The sequence below is a fragment of the Salmo salar genome, chromosome 04, assembly GCF_965601325.2.
Source record: "Salmo salar chromosome 04, fSalSal1, whole genome shotgun sequence".
NCBI lineage: Eukaryota > Metazoa > Chordata > Actinopteri > Salmoniformes > Salmonidae > Salmo > Salmo salar.
In genome coordinates this window covers 72,140,443-72,157,085 of record NC_138294.1, presented here as the reverse complement: position 1 = coordinate 72,157,085, position 16,643 = coordinate 72,140,443, and the positions used below count along the sequence as shown (strand labels likewise).

Genomic DNA, 16,643 nt, shown 5'->3' with positions numbered 1-16,643 from the left:
TGGGGGCGGCCCGTCAGGAAGACCAGGATCCAGTTGCAGAGGGAGGTGTTTAGGCCCAATGTTCCTTAGCTTAGTGATGAGCTTTGAGGGCACTATGGTGTTGAATGCTGATCTGGGGGCGGCCCGTCAGGAAGACCAGGATCCAGTTGCAGAGGGAGGTGTTTAGGCCCAATGTTCCTTAGCTTAGTGATGAGCTTTGAGGGCACTATGGTGTTGAATGCTGATCTGTAGACAATGAATAGCATTCTCACATAGGTGTTCCTTTTGTCCAGGTGTGAAATGGCAGTGTGGAGAGCAATAGAGATTGCATCATCTGTAGATCTGTTGGTGCGGTATGCAGATTGGAGTGGGTCTAGAGTTTCTGGGATAATGGTGTTGATGTGAGACATGACCAGCCTTTCAAAGCATTTCATGGCTACGGACGTGAGTGCTACGGGTTGGTAGTCATTTAGGCAGGTGACCTTAGTGTTCTTGGGCACAGGGACTATGGTGGTCTGCTTGAAACATGTTGGTATTACAGACTCAGACAGAGAGAGGTTGAAAATGTCAGTTATTTAGCTCGTCAGGTAGGCTCGTGTCACTGGGCAGCTCTCGGCTATGCTTCCCTTTGTCGTCTGTAATAATTTGCAAGCCCTGCCATTTCCGAAGAATGTCGAAGTCGGTGTAGTATGATTTGATCTTAGTCCTGTATTGACGCTTTGCCTGTTTGATGGGTTCGTCGGAGGGTATAGCGGGATTTCTTATAAGCTTCCGGGTTAGAGTCCCACTTGTTGAAAGCGGCAGCTCTACTCTTTAGCTCAGTGCGAATGTTGCCTGTAATCCATGGCTTCTGGTTGGGGTATGTACGTACAGTCACTGTGGGGACGACGTCCTCGATGCACTTATTAATAAAGCCAGTGACTGATGTGGTGTACTCCTCAATGCCATCGGAAGAATTCCGGAACGTATTCCAGTCTGTGCTAGCAAAACAGTCCTGTAGTTTAGCATCTGCTTTATCTGACCACTTTTTTTATAGACCGTGTCACTGGTGCTTCCTGCTTTAATTTTTGCTTGTAAGCAGGAGTCAGGAGGATATAATTATGGTCAGATTTGCAAATGGAGGGCGAGGGAGAGCTTTGTACCCGTCTCTGTGTGTGGAGTAAAGGTTGTCTAGAATTGTTTTCCCTCTGGTTGCACATTTAACATGTTGACAGAAATTAGGTTAAATTGATTTAAGTTTCCCTGTTTGCCTGCGTTTTGTTCTATGAGATATTATGTCAGTTACCATGACCTTTATGAATTATGAATTGTTTGAGCTTTGTGTAAAATACATGCTTCAAAATTCACAAAAAGTAATGTTAGCTGATGAAGATTATCTCATAGAACAAAACGTATAAGATCTAAGCTTGTGTTTACCACAAACCTTATTTTCGGCGTTTATCCCCAAAAAACTACATTCATTTTCCCATTGGTTTTTTCCTACAAACCATGGCAGAGTTAGTGCCTACAAAAAGACTCCATTACTATTGCGCTCTATTCCAAAACGTTGCATCTAGTCTTCTATGGTATTATGGCGGTCCGCAAACAAATGTTAGACGTGCATGCTACCACCTACAATAAATGAATAAAGAAACAAACATTAAGAAAAACTCAACCCTCCTACCCATTTCTGTACTACTAAGAAAATAAAAAAAGAGCCCTACTAACTTCTAACAAAACCATCCAAAAAATCCCTTACAACGCCCCATACAACGTCAATAACCATACACATCAATCTTTCCCTCTTACATTCCGGTACCTACAACAATACATCAACACATGCTTCACTGTTTCATCAACCATACACTGTACACAAACTTCACATGCTTGCCAACCAGATGTAATGAGTTCAATGTCCTAGGCCCAACCGAGCAAACACCACCTCTTACTTCCTAATCTGACCTTTGAATTTTGGTCCACCAACCTTTCTTTGGAGGGCATATAAATGCCGGATCTTGGGCTCGTTGTCCCACCTCTTTTGCCACACATCTATAATAATGTCTCTAATCGTACATCTGGCTTCACCTCTACCAAGTGGAGCAAAAATGCCAATTAAATCTAGTTTTAAAGCCCTTTTGGCTACCTGGTCTACTATTTCATCCAGAGTGGGCTGGGATCCAGCAGACTCGCACTACTACACCCAGTCTTTCGATGATTCACCATAACAACATTAATGCCTCCAACCCTGCATCTATTGGACAAAGCCCAGACTGATCCAGTATTATAAGTGAAATAGAATTGTAAACGCAGGGATCAGGCTGGTTCTACCAGGCTACAACATTGGTGCATGGTGATAACTTTCAAGAGATGTCATAAAGACTAGAAAATAGACATTCTTAACATTTGTCAATTCATAATACAATCAACATTGTATTATTTTTCATTCCATGTGATCAACAACCTCTAAATGTATCACCCGAAATGCCTTTGAAAGTAAATGTATTCAGTGTCGCGTGGAAACCCCATGAATTTTGCTATGATGTCATGGAAGGCCCCTTGCTGTAGTGTATGTAGTGTATAAAGGCACCTCAGAGAGGAAGTGGCTCTGATAGTCCACATCTGAATCTGACAGTCAAGATGCCACTAAAGCTGCAGCTTTGCTTCCTAGTCTTGTTTGTAAGGGGTGAGTAGGCTACTTCACTGAAAGTAATTGTGTCAGAGACAATTAAGTACAAAGTACCCAGGCAGGGTACATGTAGGCCTATACAATACAGATTGACAGAGTTATATGTTTTTGTTGTAAGAACACAAATCAATATGTTTGCTGTATTCATATTTAGATACTTTTTAAATTGTAAATGTTTCCTCAATCTTTATGTCAGCATGTCAGATCAATTAAAATGGAACTGCTTTTTCTCTCGATACTAGTGCTGTGACACATTTAGTTGTTTTCATGAGAATTGTGTAGGTGAATTGCTCTACTGTAAGTGCATCTGAATGATGTTACCAATAGATTGAGATAAATCAATGCTGTTATTAAAATGTACTCGGGTTGGAGAGAAATGTTGTATATCGATATACAGCCTAGCATATGATGTATACAGGTGAATACTTAGAGAAACACAGAAAGTTACTGTTGACCACAGTGCCTTACTTTTGATTACACAATAATATCTTCCAAAAATGTTCAATAATCTGACACTGCCATCAGTTTTTTATTTTCAGTGTCACATAGCGTATATACTATACTATTTTATAATCTGGGTGGTTCGAACACTGAATGCTGATTTGGCTGAAAGCCGTGATATATCAGACCGTATACCATGGGTATGACAAAAACATATTTTTTTACTGTTCTAATTATGTTGGTAACCAGTTTATAATACAATAAGGCAACTCAGGGGTTTGTGGTATATGGCCAATATACCACGGCTAAGTGCTCTATCCAGGCACTCTGCGTTGCGTCGAGCATAAGAACAGCCCTTAGCCGTGGTATATTGGCCATATATCACACCCCCTCGTGCCTTATTGCTAGAGTATAGTATGATAACCATCTTGTGGTTTCTCTGGCAGTCTGACAAGTAGTGACAACACAAAGATAGACATGATCAAATGCTCTTTGGATTGTATAACAGTGAAAATGTGTACTAATTGTTGCCTTGTTTTAAATATGTTTGGCAAATGATTCTTTGCATCTCTGAATGTCATTTTGTGACTTTTTAAATCATATAGCATGGTTTTCAAATTGATAACAAAAATAGTCTAGTTATGCAGTATATTAGGAATTGGAACAGACTCAACACTGTAATACATTCTCTGTGTTAATTATCACAACGTTTCAACCATTATAGGTTGTCATCAGCTCTCATTGGAGTTCATATGCTGTACCTCATTAAATATATGAATATTGAATTAAATCGTTGAAGACAGCTCTAAAAATCACAACGGTTATTTCTAAATTACAGTAATTCCATGGACCACCATAGACCATCCCCATGGAATTTCTTTCATTTCAGTAGGTGTTATATAGCATGACCCTATTATAAGGTTACATTATTTTAGCCCACACAATGTATGAAAACAGTTACCCTTCAAAACTTTTCAAGCCCACCAACACCAACGGTGTCAATTTGCCACCACAGTTCATTTTTCCATATACAGTAGGCCTACCACTAGTCATCATAGCAGTAGCATAGGAAAAAGGAACACATGACGCTCACGTAGACCGTGTGAAGAAAACCACATGCCCCTTGCTTTCGCTTTCACACCCCTCATGTGAATGGTGACTGACCACGCTATGTTTGATTTCCTGTCAGTTGCAGTGTAGAAGGCTGTGTGAAAGTTGGCTGCATAATCTGTAGGCCTACGTGCAGTGCAGGGGCAAATGCACACCCCGCATGTTGTTGTTTGTCACACCTCCCATAACCTCAAGCCCGACAATAGCAACTCAGTCTACTTCAGTTTCCTCTGTGGCCCCCAGAGGCAGAGTCTGAGACCAGGGGCCGTCAGAGTGGTAGAATAGTGCTATGAGTCAGAGCTGTGAGAAATGAGGGGTCGGTATAAGGGTCTGTCTCAGGTCTTATCCAGATCATTTACACTGCCCACTTACTCATCATTCTACGACCCCTAAATCTCCTCTGTATGATTGCTTTTCTATACAGTCCATCCATAATCATATTATGTTAATGAAACACTGTAAGAAAGAGGAAAGTGCTGTTGAAAAGTAGGGTTTGTTTTATTATGTTCATGTTTCAATCATGTTGGAAAATTCTATCATGTCAATCAAAGTATGTCCTTTACTAACTCATTGGTATTTGCCATTGCAGGATCCGTTGCAGTGCAACATATGACCGTGATGGAGGGTGAGACTTTAACCATTAAGTGTCGCATTAGAAATGCCCACAGGAGCCACGTGGAATGGAAGAATCCTAACGGGCATGTGATGTTTTTCAATGACCATAAGGGTGAGGATATTATAATACCATATATAGACAGATGTTCATTTTATTTTATATACAGAAACGAAGCAGTATCTCCATTTGAATGTAGACTGGAAGCCCACTAAATGAGCAATAGATGTTGACAGCTGTATGGCTAGGATAATAATAGTTGTACATGATACAACTAAAAATGTGTGTTCCTACTCATATTATAACATCTTTGTTATGAACTAAAGTAGTTGAGTCATGATGTGACATGCATTCTCTCTTCCTTATCTTCACTAACAGCCCTGAGGGATAAGCGCTACAAGATAATCAACTTGTCCGAGTCCGATTTTTCAGTCAGTGTGTCTGATGTCACCTTCAAAGATGGAGGCCTCTACACATGTTTACATTACACAAAAGTGCCTGTAGTGAAGTCAGTTACCGTGACAGTTTTGGGTAAGTATGACATATTGTCATAGCATTGTTGTCTATAGTGATTAAGTAGGCACACAGCCTTTGTCTTTACTGAGTAGAATTGTCAACGCGAATGCCCCGCCCACTTGAGGATGTGTCTTTTTCAGCCATCTATTTCCTGTGTTTGAGTGGTGCAAAATCCACTTGTCACTTAAATCTCACTGGATTGATTGCTTTCCACCCCTTTATTTTAATGTGTTCACATATGCAAATACACTCAGTGTATTTATGCAAATGAGGGCACATAATTTTCTTTATTTTAACACAATATAAAATAAATTCCTGATACCATTAGAAAATGTATATATGAGTGCATTCTAAGAAAAAAAATGGGACATTTTACAAATTGAATACCTGAATTCCCACAAATACCTGAACTCATTATTTGGCCGTGCCAGTAAAACATGTTATGTGCTATAATTCATTCAATACCTGATGGATAAAAAAATATATCTTCATCCATTGTCCAACTGTTGCATTTATGATAATTTTTTTCAAAACCTTTTAACAATTTTGATGACCGTTGCTAGTAGGATATTCGGTAACACTTTATGTGGATAGTCCTAAGTAAATGGTTTGTACACGCTCAATAATTGTCAACAACATTTCAACTAATTATCCACTAACCCTTATCCTAACCATAACCTTAGTAAGCAGTTGCTTATCAACATAGATGATCTACAGATGGTCATACTATCAACAAACTCTCTAAATAAAGTGTGACCGGACATTCATATTGGATCAAATCAAATGTTATTGGTCACATACACATATTTAGCGGATGACAGGAGGTAGAGTGCTTGCCCCATTCCCACTTCCAACTAATTAAGTTGAATCCCAAACTCATATCCTCATTCTTTTTGTCATTCTCAAGGTATGCCAAAATTGGAGACAACAGAACACAATGGAAAGACTACCATCAAATGTTCTGCAGTGGGAAATAGCCATCCTCCCAAAATTTCATGGCTTTTGGGGAGTGGGTTAGAAATTGATGGTAAGTTACCTTTATTCTAGATTCACTTAGTAGATTTCATGGCAAGGGATTATGTTACGATCAAAACCTTCTGATTTTGATGCACTTACTATTTCTAGGGTCCTAGGCCTAGCTAAAGGGTGTGTTTTGACTCCTTGGTTGGCCAGCCCAAGTGAGTTATGTTAAAAAATGGTGCATGACCAACAAATAATAGTGTATATACAAAAAGGACAACAAAACATGGCATGCCAAAAACTAAATATTCAAACCAAAGTTTCACATGGCCACCAGCAGCCTCACGGCTCTGCCAGCTGCCACACCCTGGTTGCCACACACGTGCACAATCAACACTTAACAAGACTTCCTGGCAGTGCATAACCCCTGACACTATATTTGTGACAGAAGTGGAATGGCGGCCATGAGGCCATCGGAACGCACGGCCAGACGTGTAAGGGGTTAACGGTAGATTGAAGCGCTGAGACTTGCCTTTTCCGTTCGGAGGGGGCAGTGTAGCAATCTTCAAAATATGAGGAACGTTACAATTTCACACCAAGTGGGTTAACCCTATTGGCGAAATGCATAGGGTGTTTGCCTTTCACACCATCGACCTGGGTTTGCTTCCCTGCCCCGCCCTGCCGTTCACTTAAAAGGGGGATACCTAGTCAGTTGTACAACTGAAAGCATTCAACTGAAATGTGTCTTTCGCATTTAACCCAACCCCTCTGAATCTGAGAGGTGCAGAGGGCTGCCTTATTCGACATTCATGTCTTCGGCGCCCGGGTAACAGTGGGTTAACTGCCTTGCTCAGGAGCAGAACGACAGATTTTTACCTTGTCAGCTCGGGGATTCGATCCAGCAACCTTTCGCTTACTGGCCTAATGCTCCGACCCTCCAGGCTACCTGCCGCCCCACTTACATTATTCAATATATTTAACCAATGATAACAACCACTTTAAGGGATTGTGGAAAATAAAAACACAAGACAAGTCAAAATGGAGTAGTAGGAGACTGAGGATGTTGTGATGATATATAAAACGAAGGGAAATGCCTCAAAACAGTTTAGACTTCCCCTGCGAAAACAAATCCCCCACACATTCCACTTTATCTCATCCAAAATAAAGGGAAGTGAAATGTCTGTATTCTCCCTGTAAAGGGCAGTGCAGGTCAGTATTATAAGAATACGTATGATGGTTGTTGACGTTCTGTTACATATGACATTTTGACACTTTGTCAAAAGTTAATTGAACCTTTCTCTTGTTATTTAGCTCAGCCTCAGTCCCAGTATCTTTTGGAAAAAAACACATATTCCTCCCTGGATATCTTGCATGTTCAGTCCCACAAGAGGAGAGTCACAGTGAAATGCATCGTTCGCCATCCAGCCTTACACAATTCTTCTCTGATGAATTTTGTAAAAATTGGACAGAATCGTAAGTCCCAAGTTTATTGTTCACACTTTTTACATTTCACTTGATTAGTTGTTGAGGTGGTATCCAAGCTATGGGAGGTTGAATTTAGCAGGGTATAAAAATGACAATCCTATGACATAAAGCTCAGATGACCTTGAGAGTAAGGTGGAAATATCCAACAAAGAATTTAAAATAACAGGTTTGCCTTTATTTGAAATGTAGTTCTGCTTGTAGTGTTCTATTTGAGGAACATTGAAAGGAAAGTGTGCACATTTCTGGTTTCACTGCACAGTCACACTGTGGGTACTTTCTCAATGGTTTAAAATTATGCCATGAGAATGGTAGGGTCATGGCACACTAGGGTATCTTTACCACACAAACATCAATAACTGAAATTCCCTTCTATTTTATAGCCTCTGAGGAATCACACTCCACTTCGAGAACCTCTCATTGGCCAAGTACAGAAGGTCCAACAGAGATACCAACAACAACAGTCTCCCGTTGGCCTGGTACACAGGTGTCAACAGAAACACCAACAGCTACAGCCTTAGATTGGCCCAGTACAAAGCGATCACCAGCATCAACCCCTGACTCACAACTCAGCACTCACAGTAAGTAAAACATTTTATTAACAGCCATGTTGCCCTGAGGTTACATCTACAAATGTTTTGCGAGTTGGTTTTCAACATGTGAAAAGTTTGTGTTTGTGAACAGTTTGAAAACTGCTTAGGTGCAAAACAAAAGCACTTGGTTCTCATACCATCAAGGATGTTTCCTGAAATGGAAGTGAATAGCAATATTAGCCATATAGGTCCTCAATTTAAACCTCAGTCAAAGTTTGAGTCCGAATTTCAGCTTATGCTTTTTTTGTGCTCATATGAGGTACCTGGAGTTTGCCATTTGTTGTTATATATATATATATTGACTTAAATTACAACATTTTCATCTGTAGTACAATCAGTGAGTGAAAATGACTTACACTTTACTGTAATATCAATACAATAAAACCACAAATCAACAACTAGAAGTCTATTTAGTTTGTAATGAATCAACGAATGCATTTCCTCATTGGAGTTATCAATGTTTCTTGAATATCTTCACCTCCAGGTCAGCCAGCCCACTCAGTGTTTCAAGCTACAGGGTACACACTTGCTAATGACAGCAGCAGCAACTCAACCAGTACTACCGGTAAGAACAAGACTAACCATAGCTAGTATTGTATGAGAAGAAATTCACAGTATCATTGCCATCTAGTCTTACAAGTTATTCAATGGGCTGCTGCTCCACCTCGTGGTGACTTTCCATCACTACAAATTATGGTTGAATGGCGGGAACCCTGTTACCGAGATTTACCCAGATTTACAGGCCAAAACCACTCCCTTTTCCCGGGATAAATAACTGTGAGAAACAGGTAAATTATGATAAATGATTTATATGAACAGCATGGCGTGAAATGGAACTGCTAAATTACATGCGATGTCTAAATCTGGCTTCTCTATGCCCTCTGCGTGATGAATCATGCAGTGGGGACAGACAGACCACTTTTTGTCTTGTGACCAGGAGGCCTACATTTGCTACAGCATAGCCTATGCTACAGTAATATAAAGACCGAATGCGCGTCTATTTTTACCCATCTGGCTTTCGGGGTCACCTTGCTTTTAATTGTAAAGATCGTTAAAAAGAATTCTTGCAGCTGCAGAGTTTTAAAAAAGCCTATCACTCGAATATCATTGCTTTAAATCGGTCTATCAGATCTATTTAGCTAATGAATGATGGGTTATGCATAATAAGCTTCTAACTTATAGCCTCTGTCTCTTGTGCAATACGCACACACCTGTGCTCCATTGGCCTCCTTAAAAACGCTCCTTAGCTCTTGGAGTCCCATGCAGGAAAAGTTAGACTATTATTAAAAATAAAGAACAGAAATACGTTATTTACAAAGGTATTCAGACCCTTTGCTATGAGACTTAAAATTGTGCATTCTGTTTCCGTTGATCATCCTTGATGTTTCTACGACTTGATTGGCGTTCACCTGTGGTAAATTCAATTGATTGGACATGATTTGGAAAGGCACACACAAGGTCCCACAGTTGACAGTGCATGTCAGAGTAAAAACCAAGCCATGAGGTCGAAGGAATTGTCTGTAGAGCTCCAAGACAGGATTGTGTCGAGGCACAGATCTGGGGAATGGTACCAAAACATTTCTGCAGCATTGAAGGTCCCCAATAACACAGTGGCCTCCATCATTCTTAAATGGAAGAAGGTTGGAACCTCCAAGACTCTTCCAAGAGCTGGCTGCCCAGCCACACTGAGCAATCATGGGAGAAGGGCCTTGGTCAGGGAAGTGACCAAGAACCCGATTGTCACTCTGACAGAGCTCCAAAATCAAGCCTTTATGGTAGAGTGGCCAGAGGGAAGCCACTCCTCAGTAAAAGGCACATGACAGCCCACTTGGAGTATGCCAAAAGGTTGGTCTGATGAAATCAAGATTGAACTCTTTGGCCTGAATGCCAAGTATCACATCTGGAGGAAACCTAGTACCATCCCTACGGTGAAGCATGGTGGTGGCAGAATCATTCTGTGGGGATATTTTTCAGCGGCAGGGACTGGGAGACCAGTCAGGTTTGAGGGAAAGATGAATGGAGCAAAGTACAGAGAGATCCTTGATGAAAACCTGCTCCAGAGTGTTAAGGACCTCAGACTGGGGCAAAGGTTCACCTTCCAACAGGACAACAACCCTAAGCACACAGCCACGACAATGCAGGAGTGGCCCAGCCAGAGCCCGGACATGAACCCGATCGAACTTCTCTGGAGAGACCTGAAAATAGCTGTGCATCAACACTCCCCATCAAACCTGACAGAGCTTGAGAGGATTCGCAGAGAAGAATGGGAGAAACTCCCCAAATACAGGTGTGCCAAGCTTGTAGCGCCATACCCAGGAAGACTTGAGGCTGTAATCACTGCCAAAGTAAAGGGTCTGAAAACTTATGTTAATGTGATATTTCAGTTTTTAATTTTTAATACATTTTCAAACATTTCTAAAATCCAGTTTTTGCTTTGTCATTATGGGGTATTATGTGTAGATTGAGGGAAATAAACTATTTAATCAGTTTTAGAATAAGGCTGTAATGCAACAAAATGTGGAAAAAGTAAAGGGGTCTGAATATTTTCCCGAATGCGCTGTGTGCGTCAGCCAACTAATTATACAAATAGGCCCAATTTTATTTCAAAATTAACATCAAATTCGCTAGCCTATACTTGTAACTTTGTAGGCCGCATGTGCTGCACCAGAATCGCATGTTCTCTTCTGCTTTATCATGGCTTGAACGATGTGCTTAATTGCAGTCCATATAATACAATATAATAGGCTACAATATAGTACAGTAATAGAGTTCACAATCAAAAAGATTAGTCTACTGGAGCTAGTTTAATTTATTTAACCAAGAGAGCATATAGCTAGCTACATCTATGGGCTTTTGTGTTTTTCTGTCGTGCGTAATGTGCAGTAGCCTATATCATATATGTATTGGATAACGGCACAATCATTTGGGTTCTTTTAGGCTTCGGCTCATTAAATGTCGTTAATGTAGGGCTCATAAAATGTATTTAATATATGGCTCAGGTAGCATCAGGTTTGAATTTTCATGCTGATCAAAGCTCTAATCAAAGCCAGACATTTTTATTTGCTTTATAATGCTTTTGAATGACACTTCCTGTTTTGGCGGGAAGGCGATTTATTTTTGGGGTTGGAACATTTGTAAAATACCAGAAAAATATTCAGATGTCCATCATAGCAGTATCAAATAGTATAATCAATTGAAAACTATTGTTTTATCCACAAATACACTCCATATCCTCCTGAACAAGGTGACTGTAGTTGCTGTCTAGAATAGCTGTATGATGCATTGATTCATTCATTACCCTGTACTTCCCTGTAGATTGGTCGTCAGTGTCCCAGACAACAGAGAACACACCTCATAATGGCACAAGAACCAACTCCACTAATAATAGAGGTAAGACAGTCTTACTATTTTTCTGAAGTGCATACAAATCTGTTTAAGTGTCATGTTTAGGGGCTGTGTAAGCCAGATTTGGATATAAGGCTACAGTAGAGGAGGCTAAAGTTGCACTGCTGGTCTCATTCACAGGAATCTTCTTCGATGAGACGGAGAGGCAGAGAGGAAATGGAAGCAGTGCGCCGTTGCTCATCTTCCTCGTGACGTGCCTCATCCTTGGTCTGCTGGTGGTCGTTGCGTTCTTTGTAATCAAGCTGAGGAGGGCTCACATACTCTGGAAGAAAGGTAACTAGAGACCAGCACACCTCTCGGCTCTCACTGTTTAGGATCTTCTCATGAATTTGCATGTTTGGTCATTGGTTTATGGCAGGTGTGCACAACCAGTCCTCAACTGGAATTTCGCTCTGTTGGTTTTCCTTTCTTCTTTCTTGGATCAGTTTATATTAACCAAACATGGTTTTTCAGGTCTAGATCAGAAAGAACAAAAAACAGCAAATAACCTGCAGCCCTCAAAGACTTGAGTTGCCACTAATTCTTAAACTTTTCACAAGTAATTATTCAGAAATTATCATAGTTTTGATCATTACAGAAAATGAAGACTCTGATCAATCTGTGGAGAGCAGCAGATCAAAATCAAGCAATGAAGAGAAACAATCCAGAAGAAGGGGAAATGGTAATATTTTACATCCTACATAGTCGGATTTCTGTGACATGCCATATGAAAAAAAAAAATCAACCAATGAAAGAACACAATGACAAAATGCACAATTAGAAGACCTATCCCACAATTCAACATCTATTCCACGTTGGTTCAACTTAATTTAATTGAAATGATGTGGAAACAAAGTTGATTCAACCAGTGTGTGCCCAGTGAGATGTCTAATATATGCTAAAATGTAGGACATTTTATATGTTCCACATGATTTAAAAAATGCGTGTTTTTCTAGGACTTTTTAACATTGGATTCACAAAGTATGTTGTTGAGGAACCAATGGCAACAGAGACGACAACAACAACAAACACCAAAACAGAAGAAGCTCCTGAAATTCAAGTCATCCCACAAACCGATGGAGCAACCCTAAGCCCTCAGATCAAGGAGACGGAACTGTAGAAAATGTCAGTGTGTGTGTTTTAATATTGGGAATTCACATAGAGAATTCAAATCATAAGCACCTAAAATGTGACAAACAATATCTTTTTAATGTAATATTGTTTTAAAACATGTAATGTTACTGTGATATAGTGGATAATTATGTGTGTACACAGGCTCATAAGCTGCTATTATGTATGATATATCTTTTTTAATCCAAGTTTATTTTTATACTGAAAAAAAGGAAAAATATACAACATAAGTATTGATTATTCTGTGGAAGTATTCCCCCCCACCCTGTTTATAGTGTATATTCTCGTGTGTATTTATTTTATTCTCTTGTGTACTTTTATATTACTTAGTACAACTGCATTGTTCAGCTTGTAAGCAAGCATTTCACTGTACTGTTTACACCTGCTGCATCCTGCGCGTGTAACAAATAAACTCTGATTTGATATTCAGTAATTGTATTGTATTTACACTATCTTTGTTTGGGTGATTTCTCTATTGGCCTACATACCTTTGAATAACAAATACCATGAACTGTTCTGCTAGTTGAATGCTGGGATAAAACAAAGTGTGAATACTCATGGGGGTCTCCTAAGAGAATTAGTGTCATGCCCTGTTTACATCATGACGTATTTCATTATGAAAACTCATTCCGCAACTGGGCAGAGAGCATAGGGAGGGTTTCACAATGCAAGACAAGATGGAGGAGAGTTTTCATATGTCATATCTTTCTGGAATGGCCTTTTTAAGAAATATTAATGGAAAAATATTTGGTCTCTATCACAGAAATGTCTTTTAACTAATAAGATTAAAGAAGTTTCATATAAATTAATCCACAAGTGCTACCCCTACTAAACATTGTTTTATAAATACATTGTTTCTTGTACCTTCTGTAATTAACAACCGGAGACCAGCATCCCTGTGGGGTGGGGAAAGTGTTCATGTTTTGTACACTCAGTGTAGCAAAGAATATGCAAAGCCTTTCTTCGTAATCAACCTCATTCTTATTTTAGCTCAATTCCATATTCATAAGTGTACATTTTGAGTGAAACTTCTGTTTATTATTTTTGAGAACTAAGTTCAACAATATTTAAAAACCTTCTCATAAGAAAAAAGAAATCAAAACGCTGTATTACCTTCTGTTGTTTGTAATATTAGTATACTCCGTTGTATACGCTTTGTTTTTTCTATATTGTACAGCGCATTCGGAAAGTATTCAGACCGCTTGACTTTTTCCACATTTTGTTACGTTACAGCCTTATTCTAAAATGGAATAAATAGTTTTTTCCCCTCATCAATCAACACACAATACCCAATAATGATAAAGCAAAAACTGGTTTTTAGACATTTTTGCAAATGTATGAAGAAACTGAAAATTGAAACATTGCATTTACATAACTATTCAGACCCTTTACTCAGTACATTGTTGAAGCAGCTTTGGCAGCGATTACAGCCTCTAGTCTTCTTGGGAATGACGCTACAAGCTTGGCACACCTGTATTTGGGGAGTTTCTCCCATTCTTCTCTGCACATCCTCACAAGCTCTTTAAGGTTGGATGGGGAGCGTTGCTGCACAGCTATTTTCAGTTCTCTCCAGAGATGTTCAATCGGGTTCAAGTCCGGGCTCTGGCTGGGCCACTCGAGGACATTCAGAGACTTGTCTCGAAGCCACTCCTGCGTTGTCATGGCTGTGTGCTTAGGGTCGTTGTTCTGTTGGAAGGTGAACCTTCGCCCCAGTCTGAGGTCCTAACCTGCTCCAGAGCGCTTTTCTGCCACTGAAAAACATCCCTGCAACATGATGCTGCTACCACCATGCTTCATCGTAGGGATGATGCCAGGTTTCCTCCAGAAGTGATGTTTTGCATTCAGGCCAAAGCTTTCAATGTTGGTTTCATCAGACCAGAGTCTTGTTTCTCATGGTCTGAGAGTCTTTAGGTGGCTTTTGGCAAACTCCAAGCGGGCTGTCGTGCCTTTTACTGAGTGGCTTCCGTCTGGCCACTCTACCATAAAGGCCTGATTGGTGGAGTGCTACAGAGATGGTTGTCCTTTTGGAAGGTTTTCCCATCTCCACAGAAGAACGCTGGAGCTCTGTCAGAGTGACCAAGGCCTTAACCCCCGATTTATCAGTTTGGCTGGGCAGCCAGCTCTAGGAAGAGTCTTGGTGGTTCCAAACTTCTTCCATTTAAGAATGAGGGAGGCCACTGTGTTCTTGGGGACCTTCAATGCTGTAGAAATGTTTTGGTACCCTTCCACAGGCCTGTGCCTCAACACAATCCTGTCTCGGAGCTCTACGGACAATTCCTTCCCCTCGTGGATTGGTTTTTGCTCTGACATGCAATGTCAACTGTGGAACCTTATATAGACAGGTGTGTGCCTTTCCAAATCATGTCTGTATCACATGTCTGTATCACATCCGGCCGTGATTGGGAGTTCCATAGGGCGGCGCACAATTGGCCCAGCGTCGTCCGGGTTTGGCCGGGGTAGGCCGTCAAGGTAAATAAAAATGTGTTCTTAACTGACTTACCTAGTTAAATAATGTTAAAAAAAAAATAAACAAACATGTCCAGTCAATTGAATTTACCACAGGTGGACTCCAATCAAGTTGTATTTATTATGGATACAAGGCAGTGTTTGGACCCCCTTCCTGGGGTCCAAACACATTAAAGCACTTATATTACATATAAAAGAAAAGATAAAATAGTACATCATATAACATTATACACCTCTACATATCTGCAATACAAAATGTACAATACAAAATGTATAATACCACCATACAACAATATTACAATGTATGCGTATGCATGTGTCTGTACCTTTTGTGTGAGCCTCTTCACAGTCCCTGCTGTAAAGAGACAAAAGGTGTATTTTTACCTGTTTTTTCAAACCATGTAGTCATGGGGCTATGTAATACTATGCACCTCCCATAGTCTGTTCTGGACTTGGGGATTGTGAAGAGACCTCTTGTGGCATGTCTTGTGGGGTATATATGGATGTCCGAGCAGTGTGCTAGTAGTTTACACAGACAGCTCGGTACATTCAACTTAACAACACTTCTTACAAAAAGAAGTAGTGATGAAGTCAATCTCTCTTCCACTTTGAGCCAAGAGAGATTGACATGCATATCTTTAATGTTAGCTCTCTGTGCACTTTTAAGGGCTAGCCGTGCTGCCCTTTTCTGAGCCAATTGTAATTTTCCTAAGTCCCTCTTTGTGGCATCTGACCACACTACTGAACAGTAGTCTAGGTGCAACAAAACTAGGGCCTGTAGGACCTGCCTTGTTGATAGTGTTGTTAAGAAGGCAGAGCAGCGCTTTATTATGGACAGACTTCTCCCAATCTTAGCTACTGTTGCATCAATATATTTGAATATGACAGTTTACAATCCAGTGTTACTCCAAGCAGTTTAGTCACCCCAACTTGCTCAATTTCCACATTATTCATTACGAGATTTAGTTAAGGTTTAGGGTTTAGTGAATGATTTGTCCCAAATACAATGCTTTTGTTTTGGAAATATTTAGGACTAACTTATTCCTTGCCACCCATTCTGAAACTGACTGCAGCTACTTGTTAAGTGTTCCAGTCATTTCAGTTGCTGTAGTAGCTGACGTTTATAGTGTTGAGTCATCCGCATACATAGACACACTGGCTTTACTCAAAGCCAGTGGAATGTCATGAGTAAAGATTGAAAAAGGTAAGGGATGTAAAAAATCTACCCTGGGGAATTCCTGATTCTACCTGGATCATGTTGGAGAAGCTTCCATTAAAGAACACCCGCTGTCTTCTGTTAGAC

General features: G+C 40.2%; 1 protein-coding gene across 1 annotated transcript; it reads left to right on the top strand.

Annotated features, from left to right (window-relative positions):
* Positions 1-2,565: 2,565 nt before the first annotated feature.
* LOC106603679 (cytotoxic and regulatory T cell molecule) lies at positions 2,566-13,317 on the top strand. The gene is made up of 11 exons (XM_014197645.3): positions 2,566-2,641; positions 4,785-4,922; positions 5,187-5,339; positions 6,232-6,351; positions 7,596-7,757; positions 8,150-8,347; positions 8,844-8,924; positions 11,675-11,749; positions 11,885-12,037; positions 12,342-12,425; positions 12,700-13,317. The coding sequence occupies exons 1-11, from the start codon at positions 2,596-2,598 to the stop codon at positions 12,861-12,863; spliced, it is 1,374 nt and encodes a 457-aa protein (XP_014053120.1). The 5' UTR covers positions 2,566-2,595; the 3' UTR covers positions 12,864-13,317.
* The last annotated feature ends 3,326 nt before the right edge of the window (positions 13,318-16,643 follow it).

What these genes read in the sequence shown, in the direction of transcription:
- LOC106603679 (XM_014197645.3), top strand. Translation starts at nt 2,596, where the DNA reads ATGCCACTAAAGCTGCAGCTTTGCTTCCTAGTCTTGTTTGTAAGGG. An exon ending in GTTTTTCAATGACCATAAGG is followed by an intron (nt 4,923 to 5,186) that starts GTGAGGATATTA and finishes CTTCACTAACAG; the next exon opens with CCCTGAGGGATAAGCGCTAC. An exon ending in CTCACAACTCAGCACTCACA is followed by an intron (nt 8,348 to 8,843) that starts GTAAGTAAAACA and finishes CTTCACCTCCAG; the next exon opens with GTCAGCCAGCCCACTCAGTG.